At 36.6% G+C, this 18,416-nt stretch overlaps 1 protein-coding gene across 1 annotated transcript; it reads right to left on the bottom strand.

The window, feature by feature from the left end:
- Positions 1 to 6,682: 6,682 nt before the first annotated feature.
- On the bottom strand, positions 6,683 to 18,080 carry LOC139133709 (histamine N-methyltransferase-like). The gene is made up of 3 exons (XM_070700472.1): positions 17,900 to 18,080; positions 8,539 to 8,874; positions 6,683 to 7,032 (listed from the first exon to the last, which is right to left on the bottom strand). The coding sequence occupies exons 1-3, from the start codon at positions 18,078 to 18,080 to the stop codon at positions 6,683 to 6,685; spliced, it is 867 nt and encodes a 288-aa protein (XP_070556573.1).
- Between the last annotated feature and the right edge of the window lie 336 nt (positions 18,081 to 18,416).

Genomic DNA, 18,416 nt, shown 5'->3' with positions numbered 1-18,416 from the left:
CTTCAAACAAAATTGGAAATTCATACTTGAAGGAGGCATCTTCACCAACAAAAACTTGTAGACTCAGCCACCACCTCGTGACCACCTAATCATAATGACTTACTTGTGTTAGACCCTGCGCTTTATTGTATTGGGAAGATATGTAAATGAGTTCTATTAATGACTAGATGCTGAAATATTTGCTGCGCGACAGCAAGAAAATTACTGTGGATTGGCAAAACTTACGTGAAGGGGTTCCTAGGAAATTGCAAAGCCTAACACAGAGTATTGAGAGACTCTGGATGCAAGAACTAAAATTTATGTCAAGACTATGCTTGAAACAAGCATGAAAAACAGTTCGGGAAATGTAGTAAATTAGAATTTATAACTGTATATGAATATGAAATTCTTAATTCGATTTTCCCTTGATTTCTACACGGTCCTTCTATAAAGCGACCGTGATTTCTATCACACAATTAGTTTAATAGTTTCTTTATATCTACAGTTCGATTATCCGTGCTCTGAATTTTACAAAAGTGGGGTTTTATGAACATTCAGTGTTTTCAATGTATGTAGGCTAGATTAGTGCACGCTATCTAACCTCATCGAAACAATTACCAAGTACATCTGGTAAACATTCGTCACGTAAAGATATTTACCATGTTTAGTAAGTTCTCAACCTGCACAAAATGAATACGGTGTCGTACAACTAAATTTAGCAGTCATTTTAACTTTTTCCTCCATCATTTTGTTTGTGTGCACTACTGGTATACAGATCGACATGTCGTCTCAAGCTCTCAACGTTATTTACTTTCCCTTCTTGTCTGACAGGTCTGAATCGTCTAGCATCGGATGCAAACAATACGTAATCTACTTGCAAACACGATTACTTCTATGTACCAAATGCCTGTTTCATCAGACCCTGTGACGAAAAGCACAAAAACTGAAAAAGCTGAATTGTCAGCTCATAATCGAGGTAAAACAACATTTCTAAAAGGTATTGTAAGATGAAGACATAAAACACTCGAATAATGTTAGCCGCATTATAAAACTAATGGCTGTATGTGTTTTTTGAATGAGTAATCGACAGTGCACTCATAGAAAGTGACGACCTTAAGATAATGCTAGCGCATCTAGCTTTTACTTCAAATATTGGGAAAGGAAATCTACAGTTCTTACAGACAGGTTCTGTTCAGGTGGTCAGTCACCTGCCGACAACTTTGTAACAATAGTTTTGGTGTCTGTGCGCATGCGTAATTATGGCGTCATTTCTTTTCAATCTTCGTCGCCCTGCATTAGAATCGGGCAAGCAGTCACGGAGCACAAGGTTGTCTGGAGAAATCATGGAGTTTCTTGGCCTTGAAATACCAGCATGGTTACTTCTGTCTGTGATAGCTTTGGTTCTGTTTTACATATAAGTATTTTACATTATGTTTTAACCAGAACCGTGAGTATGTAAATCATTTAGAGTTTTCAGGAACGATGAGTTTGCTGCAGTGATACAAAGTTTACACTCACTAACATTTTGTGGGATATCAAAATTCTGCCCTACAACCCCACAAAGTGTTGACATCTATCAGAATTCCAGTGTGGCTTGATAATTATGTAAGTATACATGTATGACAGAAATTGAACATTTTATCACCGATATTCAGATTCATAAATTTATTAATGACAAAAATAACATTTAACCGTTTATTATGATTTAACAACGGCTTATTTTCCCGTGGTATGAGCTTAAATGTTTGTGGAGACCATGGTAACCGAATTGAACAGGACATTCATGTTGAATATCTGTTGTGGCGCTGTACTTCAAGTTAGAATGTTGCCTGCTCTTAATAATCGATCCTTTTAAAGGTTTTTAAAGAGCAGAAGTAGGACTCAAAGTTTTAGTCAGTGTGAATTTTGAACCGATAAAAGTATTGCCAAGGTAGTATGTTACGTAATGATGTCAACTAGGGCAGCCGACTATGCAGAAGGACAGACTCTAAATATACAGTGACGGCGCACTGTAATCTATGATAAATTTGCCCGAAGCGTGATTTGAAGTCCAAAATCCAGGTCGAGCTGCTCTTCTCCCCACTGGCTATTGGCACGGTGTGAAGTGGAGGGACAGTTATTTACTCTTCCCATGGTGCACCAGTGACGTTCAAACGGATACGTCAGTTTCCAACATTAAAATTCATAAACACATATAAAGTATTGAACATTAACATAAAATGTATGAATATAAAACATAAAAATAAAGAGTATTAGAAGACAAGCATTATCATTAGAACGCACATTTGTCTTTGAATGTTGCAACTAATTAACGACTCACTTATCGAAGATTAATTTTGTTATCGTGCCCTTACAATAGCATATAACTTTTTGAAATATCGTCAGATGAAACCAACGGTGCTCTTTATGCGCTGTTTTTCAGCCAATGGGCAAAATAAAAAATAATCAGTGGAACGGGAGAAAAGTCATTTTACAGTGAGCAGAGAAAAATTTCAGCTTCTGTCGTGGGCGGAGATAAAATTCCTGGCAGTACGTACCGGAAAATACTGAAAATAGGAGTAGTGAGAGGGGAATGCTGTGGTTGATAGAACTTTAGGGAAGATTAAGGAGTGTCAGGGATTGGGAGACGGCAGCGGGAATCTTGAACTGTTGTGGGGAGTGGGGAACATGAAGACCATAGATGCTGGAGGGCAGCGGGCATTATAATTCAGTGGGAGGGTATGTTTTTGGCATATGCTGGTGGAAGGGCAGTTATAAACAGGCTCAATTTCCTCTCAATATTGTAAGTTTAAGGTGAAAAATATGTAACATCACAGTACCAGCTTAAGAAACATTGTTTTGTGATGACTTCGTAAAATTTACTGAAGTGACCAGTTGGCTGCATCCGCATCGTGTCTTCTTGAAATGAAGTTAGGCGACATCAACGTCAACTAGGTGCATCGCAGGACTTTATAAAAGACTGAAGTCTGATATAGTCAACCAGTTACATAATTGTAAAAGTCTGCCTTCTTATTCCAAGAGTGTTTGATAACCATTACTTAAACACAAGGATGAATTTTGTAAGGTGTACCAGATGCTTTAAAATTGTATTATAAGCTTATGGTTTACGGATACTCCTCCAAAGAATGCTTCCATGGTAACAATTGCCACTTCTAAACTGAGACACAATGCAAACTTGGTTTCAGGTACAGCATGCCAAGTTTATTGTTATGTCCATTGCAGGTATGCAACATGGCCTTTTTCCACATTCCGAAAATTGGGAATTCCTGGACCTGCGCCGTGGCCTCTTGTAGGAAACCTCGTTCAATTAGGCATGGTGAGTTTTGAACAATTATTCGGCATTTCAATCAATCAGTTAATCAGTATGCTATCTATGTATCTATGTATCTACGCAACAGCCTACCATTAACGCGACGGTCTGGTAAAGTTTACTTTTTCACTTTATCCTGTTTTGATATTTATAAACCCACAAACTTGGAGCAAGTCTAATCCATACCCTGCACACTCCAAAGTTTCCCACCACCGTTTCATCCGATGAAAAGTTAGTTATCAGACACATTGGAAGTCAAATCTCAAAAATATATGTAGATATTATATCTTGATATCCTCGTTTTTAAAGGAGGGTTTCTGCTGGGGTTAGGACACTGAGATGAAGGACTGAGCAATTCTCGCTACCTTTAAATAGCTATTGCCTTGTGCTGGGGAACACACTTCATGCTATTTAGATGTATTTTGGGTAAAAAGTCGACTTCTCATCACAGCAAGAGTTTGAGATAGTGATCTCACAAATACCTTTAACACAAATGTTATTGCTGGCATAGCAAAAAGTTTTGTTTGTTCGTGAAACCAGCTAAACCTCTATTTCATCTTTTTAGACATTTCTGGCATTAAATTCCTTTATAACCTAATACTTTACTTTCATTTCTGTATTATCTTAAATGTTTTACCCTTGGAAATCCGCCATATTTAGGATATAGTCGACCACCAGAGACTTTTATGACTCACTTCGATGACAAAATTATATCTACGGTATATACATATACGGTATATACGGGTTAACGCCTCCATCTAATTCCCATCTCATGGATATAGTATCAGCCAGTGCTGATTGACTCGCATGTAGAAAAGCCATAATAATCTAATAATCATATTGTTGTTTTAATGAAACTGCCACAATTCAAGCTCCAATACAAGATACCACACTACAATATGGCTCGATTATTTCTTCCTTTTAAAATGATAAATTGCCTGGGCAAAAAACCGGGCAGACTTTTTCTCCGCTTAGATAAATATGAGATCTTGTATCTGCCTTTCTCGGTCGGTAACCCCTTGCACCTTTCCCTGGAATTTTTAGTCATCACATAATCTGGCTTCTCTTAAAGGACCAGGGGTCTGGTCAATTTGAAATTTGGTGTGTAGCAAATATGTTCATTGTTCTTCAAAATTTGCAAAAAAATTGCAAACAGTCACGTGACCTTGGGCGCCATATTGGAATTTAGAAAAATCCAATTTAATCTATAAAAATCTTAAACTCCGGAATCAAATGACAATTTGAATTGAAATTTTACTCATTAGCTCACGTGTTCACACACGTAAGCTGATATCGTATCGATGTCTGTCTGTCTGTCTGTCTGTCTGTCTGTCTGTGTCTGTGTATTTGTCTGTCTGTCTGTCTCTCTGTCTGTCCGTCTGTCTGTGCTCTCGATATCTCAAAAACGACTCATCAGATCAGAATCAAATCTGGTACATAGATACAGTTTTAAATGGCAAGAACTGATTAGTTTTTGGTGGGTGTAGTTTGCTTACTTATTGCTCATTTGCATAATTAATGATTTTAGAAAAAATGGATATACATTCAGAACGACTGCACACAATTTGATGAGATTTGCTACAAATTTTGATCACACCAAGATATATCAGCCGTGAAAGGTATTAAGGGATGACATGAAAGATAATTGCTAATTTGCATATTTAATGAACTTTCCTAATTAGGGATATATATCTGAATTGACTCGATCAAAATTGACGAAACTTGGTATGTATATTGAAGATACTATGATATAACATTATTGAAAGTCATTAAGCATTTTTACTTCAGCCAATTCCTAATTTGCATATTTAATGAACTTTCCTAATTAGGGATTTATATCTGAATTGACTTGACCAAAGTTGATGAAACTTGCTATGTACATTAAAGATACTATGATATAACAATATTGAAAGTCATCAAGCATATTTACTTCAGCCAATCCCTAATTTACATATTTAATGAACTTCCTAATTAGGGTTATATATCTGAATTGACTCGACCAAAGTTGATGAAACTTGCTACATATATTGAAGATACTGTGATACAACATCCTTGAAAGTCATTAAGCATTTTTATTACATCCAACTCCTAATTTGCATATTTAATGCACTTTTGAAATTAGGGATATATATTTGAATTGACTTGACCAAAATTGATCAAACTTGCTATGTAAATTAAAGATACTATGAGATAACATTATTAAAAGTCATGAAGCAGTTTTACTTCAGCCAATTCCTTTTTTGCATATTTAATGAACTTTCCTATTTAGGGATATATAGTTGGATTTACTTGATCACAGTTGGCAAAACATGCTATGTACATTGATGATTATACCAGGTCATAACAATATTGAAAGTCATTTCGCATTTTATGTCAGCTTATTTATAATTTGCATTTCTAATGAGCTCTTACAGTTTGATATATATATAGCTTTAAGGACGTGACCAAAGGCAATTACACTTGCTATATAAAGTGAAGATACAATGACAGCAGTTAAAAGAAATTTAGTATTTTTATTTCAGCTAATTACATATTTGAGTACTTAATGATTTTAGAATTAATCTGTGGTGAATATTGTTCATGATGTTGATCATAACACTTTCAATGAAGTTGCAAACTGTTACATGTGACAAAGGTTCAAATTTCACATAACTGCAATATATTATGAAACACGTGAGTAGTTTCAGTTCATATCTGGTTTTACTCGTGTTACCATTATTGTGAGTACCACCAAGTATGAGAAAGGCACTTGGATCGATCGCATGGTTTGGCCGCAATATCGGATTTTTCATATAATCCAATTTAAACTACAAAAAAACTTAAACTCCAGAACCAACGCACCATTTGAACTGAAATTTTACGCATGTCATAACTGGTTTCAGTACTATCAACTTTGTAAAATGCATATGAATTGGCCACGTGGTTTGGCTGCCACATTTGATTTTTTTAATTCAAATGTTATCTACAAAATGTTAATCTCAAGAACCAACACACTATTTGAACGGTAATTTTACTCGTCTCGTTACTAGAGTGAGTAAGTTTGCAAAGGGTATTTGGATGGATCATGTGGTTTGGCAACCATGTTGGATTTTTTATAAAATCAAATTTAATCTACACAAATCCTAAAATCCACAACCAAAAAACCATGTGAACCGAATTTTACTCATGTTATTACTGGTGTGATAACTATCAAATTTGCAAAAGGCATATGGACTGTACACATGGTTCGGCGGCCATATTGCTTTTCACAAAAATCTACAATAACCACGAAATAATATTCAAATTATTGTTTAAGTGAAAAAGATACCATTTAACCATGAATTTTGCAGTTTGTATATTTCTGAGACATGTTCATAAAAGGTAGCAAAATAAGAAATCAGATTACTGATGAGACTACTTTTTAAAGATAACAATATCTTCCTCGTCTCTCTGAAGAAATAATTTGCCGTCTTTCTCGTAACAACATTCTTCCCTCATGAATGTCATGAAGTCACTGAGTACTCTCTCAGAAACGCTTTTTCGAAAATCAAGAGTGTACGTCAGAAAATCCAGTATCATGTTTCCTTCTCGGGATTCTTCTTTGAAACATTCATCGGCTAATAAAGCGATCTTTTTATAGATGGTGTTTATTTCGACGTCAGGAAGACTGCGTTGTATCATTCTTCGAAGCGAGGCTGATCCTACACACTTGTGTGATTCTGGGTGTATCTCATTTCCCTTGGCAAACAGCTTTTCCAGAGGACCTTAATTGACAGGAAACATGACTTTTGATAAGTTTTACGTTCCTAACTATAAATGTAAGATTGATTTCCTAAGCCGTCCATAAGTAGATGTCAGTTTTACGCTATCTCATGATGTTATTTCTAAAATTGTTACTTCATCTATAAATAAAATCACAGTCTACAAAATGACCGATTTAACGTGATTATGTCTTGTGCCATCCACGAGGTCTTCATCTTGCAAGCTTTTTGATTTGATTTGATTTATTTAGCACTTAAAAAATAATCATACAATACACACAAGGAAAAGACAAACACGAAAGTGCTGGGATAACACAGAAAAGTTAACAACTTATTTCCCTGTGGTCTCACGAAAAATAAATTCACAAGCAAATCGGCACTACAACGATAAAAAAACAAAATCATTTTGCTCACTTTGATTCATTGCTTCATGAAAATACTTCTTTAACTTTCTTTTAAACAGAGAATTTGAAGATACTCTGTATATTTCTTGAAAATTTGTTCCATTCCACACTAGCTGTAATACAAAACTATTCTAATAAAACTGAGCCCCACCTGGAATGAAAATAGAATAGAGTCCGGATCTCGTATTATGTACATGACTGTGAACAACAAAATTATCTGACAAATATTTCGTTGCTAATCCTAATGTAACTCTATGAACACGAATGAGTTTTATATATGCGACTCTGTGGTTAACAGGTAGCCATCCCATTTGTTTGAAGTGAACAGATTCAAGGTGTGCTCTTGCTGACATACCAGGACAAATCGTATAACTTTATTTTGGGAAGTTTTGAAGTTTTTATTTGCTTTTTAGAGTCAAGGCACTGTACCAGTAAGAGCTTGCATATTCAAAAATGTCATTGTATCAAACAGTTAGCCAAAAGTATTCTCATATTACGATATAAAAATTTGAGACGAGAGCATGTCTTTTTAATAACCTAAGATGCTACTGTTTCACCAGACAAGGATTGATCCAAGTCAGTACCAAGATATTGCACACACTGTTTTGCAGTGATGTTAACATCCTGACACAAAACCTGCATTTCCGAACACTGTATAAATTTTCGACTTGAACCAAATAAAATGGATTCTGTTTTACCGATATGAAAAGATAATTCATTATCAATTAGCCATTCATTGAGATACCCACATTCCATACCAAGTTTTGTTTGAATATGTTCAACAATTGTGCTAGACATAAGAAGAGCTGAATCATCAGCATATAAGAGCAATTTGCATGACACTGCAGATTGTATATCGTTTACATATATTGAAAAAAAGTAAAGGCCCCAGTACAGATCCTTGCTAAAGGCGTTTTAGCAACTATTTAGCTAGGGTATAGAATCTGATGTGATTTTTTATCGCAAAATTGCTTAGCATTACACCAAAAACTTTTCGTTCGGTAGGCGGCAAAAATTGAACGGCTAGTACTCGGTTATGTTTCCACAGACAAATTGTGAATCGACTGTATAAAGACGACATTCAGCATTTTAAACAGTTACGTACCAGCAGCCATGGTGTTAAACAGCATCCCTCCTCTTTCAAGGCGCCCATAAAGACCAGCGAAAATACCTCCTGGATCTGACATGGCGTACGCACATTGTATAGTGTGTATGATGTCGAAGTTGTCCTCAGCTACCCTCGTCTGTGATTCTTCGAGATAATTTTCAATGGTAGTTTGGTAAAACTTAAACTTGACTCTTGTCCATTGTCCTTGCTCCTGCTTCGATGCAACCAATGATTTGAATTTCTCCAGTTCGACCACGATAGGTTCTACAACATTGTAGTTGATTTGGCATTGCTTACTGTGCAAAATGTCAATGATTGGAACATCAGAGCTGCCTGAGTGTAGAGACATAAGCATGAGATAAACAAAGTCATACTTTCATAGTTCATACAATAATCTGCGAAACAATAAAAACGCGCAATAAGCGCACTATCTCGGTGTATAGAATATGTATGCATACATACATACATACATACATACATACATACATACATACATACATACATGTATGTATGTATGTATGTATGTATGTATGTATGTATGTATGTATGTATGTATCTATGTATCTATGTATCTATGTATCTATGTATGTAGGCTATGTATGTATGTATGTATGTATGTATGTATGTATGTATGTATGTATGTATGTATGTATGTATGTATGTATGTATGAGTGTGCATGCGTGTGTGTGTATGTAAATGTGTGTGTGTATGTAATGTATGTATGTATTTATGTATGTGCGTATGTACGTAGGTACTTACGCATGCATGCATACATGCATGTATGCATGTATGTTTGCATGCCAGCATGCATGCATGCCAGCATGCATGCATGCATGTATGCATGTATATAGGCACATACATAAAAGTTTACGTATAAATGTCTCTACATATTAAGCCGCTTCAGAAAGTCCTTTCATATGTCGTTAACTTTCGTTTTTGCCGGTTGATCAGCATTACACAAACATAATATGTATAACTTTACAATGCCAAGTTTTCCGTTTGACAATATATGCATGCACAGATGTACATTTCTCATTTGTACAGCCTTCTTCAATTATCGTACTCAAACGTTTTTTTCTTGCCATTTAAAGTTGTTCTAGTAATGAACGTTATAGTCAGGTGGCTTAGCAACAAAAATCAGCAAGATCGTTACACGGATGACAAAGTGCCAAATTTGGTACAGAGGTTCACATATATGTGTAGATCAAAATTAGCTATTGCTCCAAAAATTTGGGCCACCGGAAAGGCTCGATGACGTCATAAATTCAAAATGGCCGCCATTATATTGCTTAAAAATGATAAATACGGTTTATTCGGCCAATGGGCCAAACCCGGAATTCGAATCGACCACGGTACAAACAAAGCCATGTGCGCAAACGCGCATAAATGTACGTGTATTTCCATACGCGTTAGTACACATGTGGGTTTGTTTGTACCGGCATCACGTGATTATTTGGGCGTACTGGGTCTGTAGAATGCATCGCGCGTCGCGTCCTTTTTATTCCGGAGTAGAACCATTTCAATAAATTTTGAATAAACTGACACAAACATTAAATTGACGCAAATCAATTATTATGATGACGTCATAATCCAAAATGGCCGACCAAATTCAAATGTCTGCCGTAACATTGTCTAAAATGTAAAAGCATTTTATCACCTGAACTGAAATTAACACCCCAAATTATAGGCAAAACATATAATTGATGCAAATTAATTATTGTGATGACGTCATAAAACCAAATGGCAACAGAAAGTTATAAAATGGCCGATTATGAAGTTAAAGGTATACAGTCACCTGTAATCTAAATATGCCCATATATGGTCAAAGGGGCGTTCCTTGGTATTCAAAATGCCCATGTGAGGGCACTGTTTTTAAAAAGCGGCCACCCGCTCAAAATCTGTGATTGGTTAGATTTTCTCTTTCCATGGTAACTGTGGCAAAATTGGAACAGGTGACAGTATACCTTTAACTATGCTTGGTACAATTGCCCATTTACGTGACAAAATGATAGTTTCAAGGTAATGTACAATTTCCATAAACTCAAAAGATAAATGTACCAAAACTTAGCCGATAAGTTCAACACAAGTAACAAACTCTTATGAGATTATTTATTATTAAACAATGATCTGTGTTTGAAAATCGAATCGATATAAAAGGAAATGAAGGCAACTTCACACACTGGTTCAACATTGTTTATGATACGGTATAGTGAGTAAATCAATGTGGTTTCGTGATAGGGAAAAATGGTGAGAAACCAGTGAATCGATAGTGCTTTGACCCTCGTAATGTGACCTTGGTCTCAGAGAAAAGGTTTTATGATGGTGATTCCTCCTAGCGGCGTTTCGGGCCAAAGTGGGGTCCCTTCTTCAGTCACTTGAATGGTCTTGTATTCCAACATGCTTAGTTTGATGGTAGCCATCAAGTAGGGATGCTAAGATCATTATGTTATGGTCTGATTGTTACGTGAATTGTTGCTCAGACCGTTCATTTGCACTCTCCTTGTGTCACATTGTTTGATTAGCTGGTTTTGATAAGGTTGTCTTGACAAGTTTTTTGTTGCATCATTACTCTTATTTTTGTTGATGAAGGATGGCTGACATTTTGTTACATTAACTTCTTTTCGATACAAGCTATGTCTTTCTTTTTCTAATCTCGTTGTTGAAGTTTTTGCGTTGAGAAATTGACCTTTTTTATGAAGTCCATATTGTTGTTGCATGTGCGAACATATATGAGTAATTCACCTTTCTTTAATGATCATGTGAAGGTTAGTGGCAGATAATATCGTCAGATGGTTTGGTGTGGGTTTTGCAGTCGAGCAATCTCTCTCAATTGCCTCTCTGGCATTTGAAGACCACAAGGTCAGGGTATGAGATTTTGTTGATAGAATGTTCAATTATGAATTCCCAAGTTGAACCTAGGGTACATTGTGTTGCACTCCTTGACAAATGTTCTGAATGTTATTGGTTTATGTTCTGTTCCTGAGTAAATCATGAAAAGTCGGCTTTTAAACGTTTCCATACGAATATTTGTCCGGATTGGCATTTAATATAACTTTCTCCGTTTCATAGTATGTGATATAAGCTATTTCTGGTGAGCCTATGCTGCATCCATAGATATGTTTGTAATTTTCTCATTTGAAGTAAATATGTTGTGTTTCAGAATAATCGGCAGTAAGGCTTTCATGTACGTTGTTAGTGGGTTTTTGTATCAGTTGGCTGGTACTGTTTCAGAGTCCAACGCTACGATCGCTGCATTTACGGCTTCATTTTTGGCATGTTTTTCTACATCGATACCACGTCTAATGTTACCAGAATAGAGTTTGCCTGTATTTTGTTGATTCTAACCAGTTAATGAAGTTTTTGTGTCCCTGACATAGGTAAGTCGTCTTTGCGTGATTGGTTTTATGACAAGTCTAGAAATTCCGAGATTTGGTTTATTGGGCTCGAGCAGCCATTTCTATTGAGACTTTGGATGATGATTGTTCCTTCTGCTTGGGTTCTGTGTATGTTTGGCGGGAGATACCATCGTGGTGTACAAATTATTCTACTTATGGGAATGGGGAAACTGTAAATCACCTCGTCAAGGATCTGCGTGTCGCAGATAAATGATTTCATATACAATATCCAACGTGTAGTTAATGTCGCCAAGGTTGCCTAACTTTCTTTAATGTCATTTGTCGTATTCACAATTGCTATGCCTCTTCCTTTATTGATGGGTTTTATTGCGAGTTGTTTGTTTTCAGTCAGATTGTTCAGAGCAGTCTTTTCTATAAGAGTAATGTTCTTTCTGATGTGGGTTGCGAATAGAATTTCCTCTATCGATCTAAGTTGCTTCGAGACAGTTTTACAATTTGGGTTTTCCGCTGTTAGTAGTGTCGACATTGGACTTATCTAGAACAGATGTCTGATTGATTGATTGATCGTTTGTTTCTCATGATATTGCACAAATCTTATGATGCGAATAAATTTGTTGATATCTGATAGGGCAATTTTTCTGTATAGGCACTTTGGAATGGAAATAAATTTCAAGCCTTTGCTTAATGCTTTGATTTCAACATTTGTAAGGTTTGATTTTCAAGATTTTTGATGAATCTGAGACTCTTTCTTAGTTCTTGTTTTTGTTTAATCTTCGAATTTCTGTTTATGTTCTTCCTGGCGTTTTTTATGTTTTTGGTTTCCAAACAGCAAAACGATGCCAAACAGGATAGGCAAAGACGCTTTTCATAAAATTCACGAAAGCTTCTAAAAGCAAGGTAAGCTACCTTCAAAAGGCAAAAAAGTATTCAACATTTTTAGGTTTGATTTGCAAGATTTTTTATGAATCTGAGACTCTTTCTGAGTTCTTGTTTTTGTTTAATCTTCGAATTTCTGTTTATGTTCTTCCTGGCGTTTTTATGTTTTTGGTTTCCAAACAGCAAAACGATGCCAAACACGAAAGGCAAAGACGCTTTTCATAAAATTCACGAAAGCTGCTAAAAAAGCAAGGTAAGCTACCTTCAAAAGGCAAAAAAGTATTCTCTTTGTTCATATAACTCTGACGAAACGGTCTTTTTAGGCCAGCACATCCTCCGAAAAGAGAAATACTGTAGTACAAAATTATGTGTCTGTCACCACACATCGAGATATAAATAACAGAAAATTCAACAAACGAAAAAGGCTTCTCAAACAAAGGAAGCAAAAGACCCAAATCACAAACATAAAACCTTTTTTCGGGGACCAAGGTCACATGACCAAGGTCAAGGAATGTTTTTTGTTATCATGAAATCACACTACTATAATTGATCTACTCACTATATCGTAACACTTTCAAAGGTAGAACCGATGCGTAAAGTTGCCCTCATTTCCTTTACATTGATTCAGTTTTCAGACAGAGGCCATTGTTAAATAATCAATAATTTCGTAATAGTTTTGTAACTTGTGTTGAGGTTATTGGCTGAGTTTGGTACATTTATCATTTATTTTGAGTTCATGGATCATCAAGACAAATTGTACATTACCTTTGAACTATCATTTTGTCACATAAATGGGTCATTGTACTAAGCATAGTGAACATCATAATAGGCCATTTTATAATTTTCGGTTGCCATTTCGGTTTTATGACGTCATCAAAATATTTATTTTCATCAATTAAAGGTGTTGTCCGTAATTTGAGGTGTTCATTTCGGCTCAGGCACTAAAATGCTGGACACAGACTTAATTAACAGTATTTGAACATTATCACACGATATTATGGGGGATATTTTGAATTTGGTCGGCCATTTTGGTTTTACGACGTCATCACATTAATTGGTTTGCATCAATTTTATGTTGTATTTGTAATTTTGGATGTTTCTGTCAGTTTATTCAAACAAATATTGAAAACTGACTGAATTAGCCGTATTTTACCATTTTTAAGCAATATAACGGTGGCCATTTTGAATTTATGACATCATCGAGCCTTTCCGCTGGCCAAATTTTGGAGCAATAGCTAATTTTGATCTACACATATATACGAACCTCTGTACCCAATTTGGCACTTTTGTCATCCGTGTAACGATATTTTTGTTAAGCCACCTGACTATTAGGAAAATAATGTTAGCTTTGCTCTTTAGTATTATGGTGACGTACGCATTAAATGAATGTAACTTCACGGATCGGTCTATATTAGTTCGTGATTCAGTTTGGTGGATCTTATGGCGAGCCATGCAGCCATACTCTACTGAATTGCACTTGAACTTGGCATATACCTACAATCACCTGTTATTTCTCATTTTTTTGCTCACGTGTGAACACGTGAGCATATTTCGCAGCGATGTCTGTCTGTCTGTGTGTCTGTGTGTCTGTCTGTCTGTCTGTCTGTCTGTCTGTCTGTTGGTCCATTTTATCAAAAACGGCTGAACGTATTTCAGTCAAATTTGGTAGACATCTTCAGAATTCATATGGCTAGAACTGAAAAGGTTTTGGTGGGCGTGGCTTGGATATTAATGAAGTTATGAAAGTTTTAATTTTTCTGTTACGCCGCGTATGACAAGTGAAAACAATCGACTGTTTGAGGGCGCTGTGAAATGTGCTTGTCCAGGTTGGCTACAGCTGGATAGCTCTGGTTTCAACCACGGTCCCTCCGTGTTTCAACCTCGTATTGAACATTAAAATATGATATTTTATTACTCATTCAACTCACTATTCAAGATAAAATATCGTTTAGCAAATTAGCTTTATCCTTGGTGATTGATTGTTTCCCTCGCTGCTCGATCGCCAGAAATGAGTACATACGTTCTCTACCTAGCCTCATGGCATGGAAGTGCTGATGAATAATAACTTTGGGTCAAAGGTATTGAAGTGTCCAATCAGGTTCGTGCACAGAGTCCAAGGCCTTGACCTACTTCATGTACTTCTGCACTGTTTTGACTTTGCTTCGCCAAGAAACGTGTTCGTCATTGTCCATAGAAGTATGTTGCTCTCCTTTGAGGTTGTTTGTGAAACAAATTCCGGATAGGCCTTGGAATGCATACGATCGGCATCGCGGCAGTGCATGTAGCTAGCCCTACGAGTATGACGAGAGTGTCCGGCTTTGGCTACGCCGCCTCCCACCTCCGGTAGGCGGCGTAGCCAAAGCCGGACACTGTCGCCATACTCGTAGGGCTATGCATGTAGCGTACCATGCTTGTGTAACTGCCGAGCTCAACGTGCATTCACGGTTGATACTCGTGTACAATCATGATGTGTTCAATTCTGATGAAGATTCATAAGTCTTACTTTTGCAGTCTTTTTTTCCGTACGATAATCCCGACAATACGTGTTACTGTTAGACAAGGTGGCCATTTTATGATAAGTTTCAATACTGCACAGCTACATAGCGTCACTATCGTGTGATCGAGGTACAGCGTTGTTGAACGGGATACAGAAACTCTGCAGAGGGAGAACGATCGTTGACATGAACAGTCAATGTACTTCAGCACGTAGTCCGCAGATAGCGGATCGAGAAAATAAACGTGTCCCAGTAAATAACGGAATATTTATGTACATTAACTCGATATTAATCAAATTTCCAGCTCATCGCAAAAAATGTATTGCAAAGATTAATTTGTCACTGACAAATACTGCACTGTATGGAAAAAACAGTCTGTAGAATAGTTCAACTTCAAGTGGTATTCCCGAGACAAACACTTGTGTTGTCAATTTTGATTTCATTTCATAAACTTCATACTTCATCGAGTATCGTGTATTTCAGCCTTTGTGAAGCCATTTTATTGATATTTTCAATTTTTGTCTTGGCTTTGTTGTGGAACATGTTGAATCGTCTCCGTGGACATGTAGGCAAAAGTGTGACGGGGTCGAAATGACCTGGGTACCTGGGGCCGACCAAAACCAGTGTGAATTACTGGGGTCAAAGCGGACAGCGGCCGGGATGACATGTTCCCCAAGCGAGCTACCTTCAGAAGTCTGTTTCATCGCAAAAAACGTCAACTTTTAAAACCCGTCATTTATTTACTGATGTTATTCTCAGCATCACAAACATATACGCCTCTGCTATGTATCACAGAAAATAGTTATATTTGAGCGCCCCGTAAATGGGATCCTCGTTTTTTTTGCGAACCCGGAAGTGTCTCTTGCTCAATGCATTTCCTACCCATAGCGAGGGAAACTGCCCGCGTTCCCATGCTCCTATGCACCCTTTTTCAATGCCAGTGCAACGCCATCTGTGCAAAATTTGTGGTGGTATGCTCCCGTGTGATGGAAACCTCTCTTATTCTAACAATGACGTAGTTGACTTTGGACTTCGATTTCGTGTCCATGCAGTGAGTTTGGGTTGGCGCGCTTATAATGCAATCTTCGCCCGCCTGCGGTCCGATATCCCGCATTTATTAGCGATATTTATCTGTTTTGACTTGACCAAAGTTGGCAAAACTTGCTATGTACATTAAAGATACTATGATACAAGATTATTGAAAGTCATTTGACATTTTTTTCAGCCAATTCCCAATATGCATATTTAATGAACCTTCCAAATTAGGGATATATACTGGCATTTACTTGATAAAATTTGGCGAAACATGCTGTGTACATTGATCATTATACCAGGTTATAACAGTATTGAAAGTCATTTTGCATTTTCATGTCAGCTAATTCATAATTTGCATAAATAGCTAACAAGCTTTCACGGTTGGCATATAGAGCTTGAAGGACTTGACCAAGGTAATTACACATGCTATATTGTGATACAATGACAGTACTCAAAGAAATTAGTTATTTTTATTTCAGCTAATTACATATTTGAATACTTAATGACCTTTAGAATTGGTCTGTGGTGAAATTCATTGTGTTGATCATAACACTTTAAATGTAGCAAAGCATGTAGCAAAGGTTCAAACTTGCACATAAATGCAATATATAATGAAACACGTGAGCATTTTCAGTTCATATCTGGTTTTGATTCGCTGTAACGGGCTTTTCAACAACTGAATGCAACCTCTTCGTTAATAGCTAGATTTATTTTTGTATTCCCACGTTTCACAGTTTTCTGGTTTTGTGTTTGCCATCTGTCCTAAACGAGAGGGCTAGATTGTTTCTGTGGTATTCAGTTGTGTCATCTCCTGTGTTTGGAGTCAAAATAAACTCATCTTTGACAAGGGCTCTCCTTCTTTGACTTTCTTGAGTCAAGCTCTGCTTCTACTTCAAAGTTTGTCAAAGGTTGTTGTAAACAATTTATGAAAGTAGCGTATGTTTCACCTTACGCGTGATGGAAGACACCCTTGTTTTGTGTCAACTGTAGTTGTATGCTATATCCCTAAAGAAAAAAAATATGGTTGGTTGAAAGGGATTTGAACAAGAACTCCCTTTTTATCCAAATACATTATGTGTTAAGAGGTTTGGCTGCTTCTTAAATTTTGGGATTTTTGCCTGTCAATTTGGTTTTCCTCTGTAATGGCTCTGATGCGTCTGTTGGTATGTATCAGATTGAAAGAAATGTAGCATCCTTGTGTTATTCATTTGTGCGCTTGTAATGAAGACTGAATTACAGAAAACAGATTGTAGTAGGAAGGGAATCGAATACAGTCTGACAGTAGGTACAAGTATACAATAATGCCACAATAGTGGCGTTAGAGCCTATGGCATTGACAAACAAATTATTAAGACTGATGTACGTTTAGTACATTTATTGTTCACCTTCATTACATTTATGGTTAACTTGTGTATCTTCTTTTATGGTTTGGTTACATTTATCGTTGACTGTTTTATTTTGATCGTGGTTGATGTTATTACAATTACGGTTTCAATATATTCATGGAGATTATTACATTTATGAAGATTAGAAGTGTCAACGTCAGATGCAATACTGTGGACACACACTGAAAAAATGCAGTACACTGTACATACCATCGCCTGCCCCGACAGCTAGTATCCTGAGTGAATGTCTTTTTGGCTTGAAATTTCCAAACGTTTCGTTTAAGCTTCTCTGCTGGTCTTCCTGGGAATAGCTTGTGTACTTCTTGAAGATACTGAGTCTATTGAAATATTCTTCCGGATAGTGGTACAATGTTTTCATCCCTTTCGACATTTTACGCTGAAAAGAGAAACATTCTTTAATTGAGGAAAAATCGTGGCCTTAGGTCAAAGGAAAACATTATTCCTCGAATTTATTTTGCAAAGCTGCAGAGGCGGCGTACGATTGTTTTTGCGAAGCAGCGATATCTTCCATTAGTTACATTGTTACTGGTGGAGTCTATTTTTTACAATCGTCCACAGTAATAGACGCATTACATATACAGGCAGTGTTGACAGAACACAATCATTGTAGAGTATTTCAACATGCTTCCTGAAGAAAAGAAAACAGTTCCTTTAAAAGTGCAGAAATGCGCGTAAAGCACAGGAATAAATTGCAATGCGGGAGTAT

This window comes from Ptychodera flava, chromosome 5, assembly GCF_041260155.1.
Source record: "Ptychodera flava strain L36383 chromosome 5, AS_Pfla_20210202, whole genome shotgun sequence".
In the NCBI taxonomy this organism is placed as follows: domain Eukaryota; kingdom Metazoa; phylum Hemichordata; class Enteropneusta; family Ptychoderidae; genus Ptychodera; species Ptychodera flava.
This window is presented reverse-complemented; position numbering and strand designations above follow the sequence as displayed.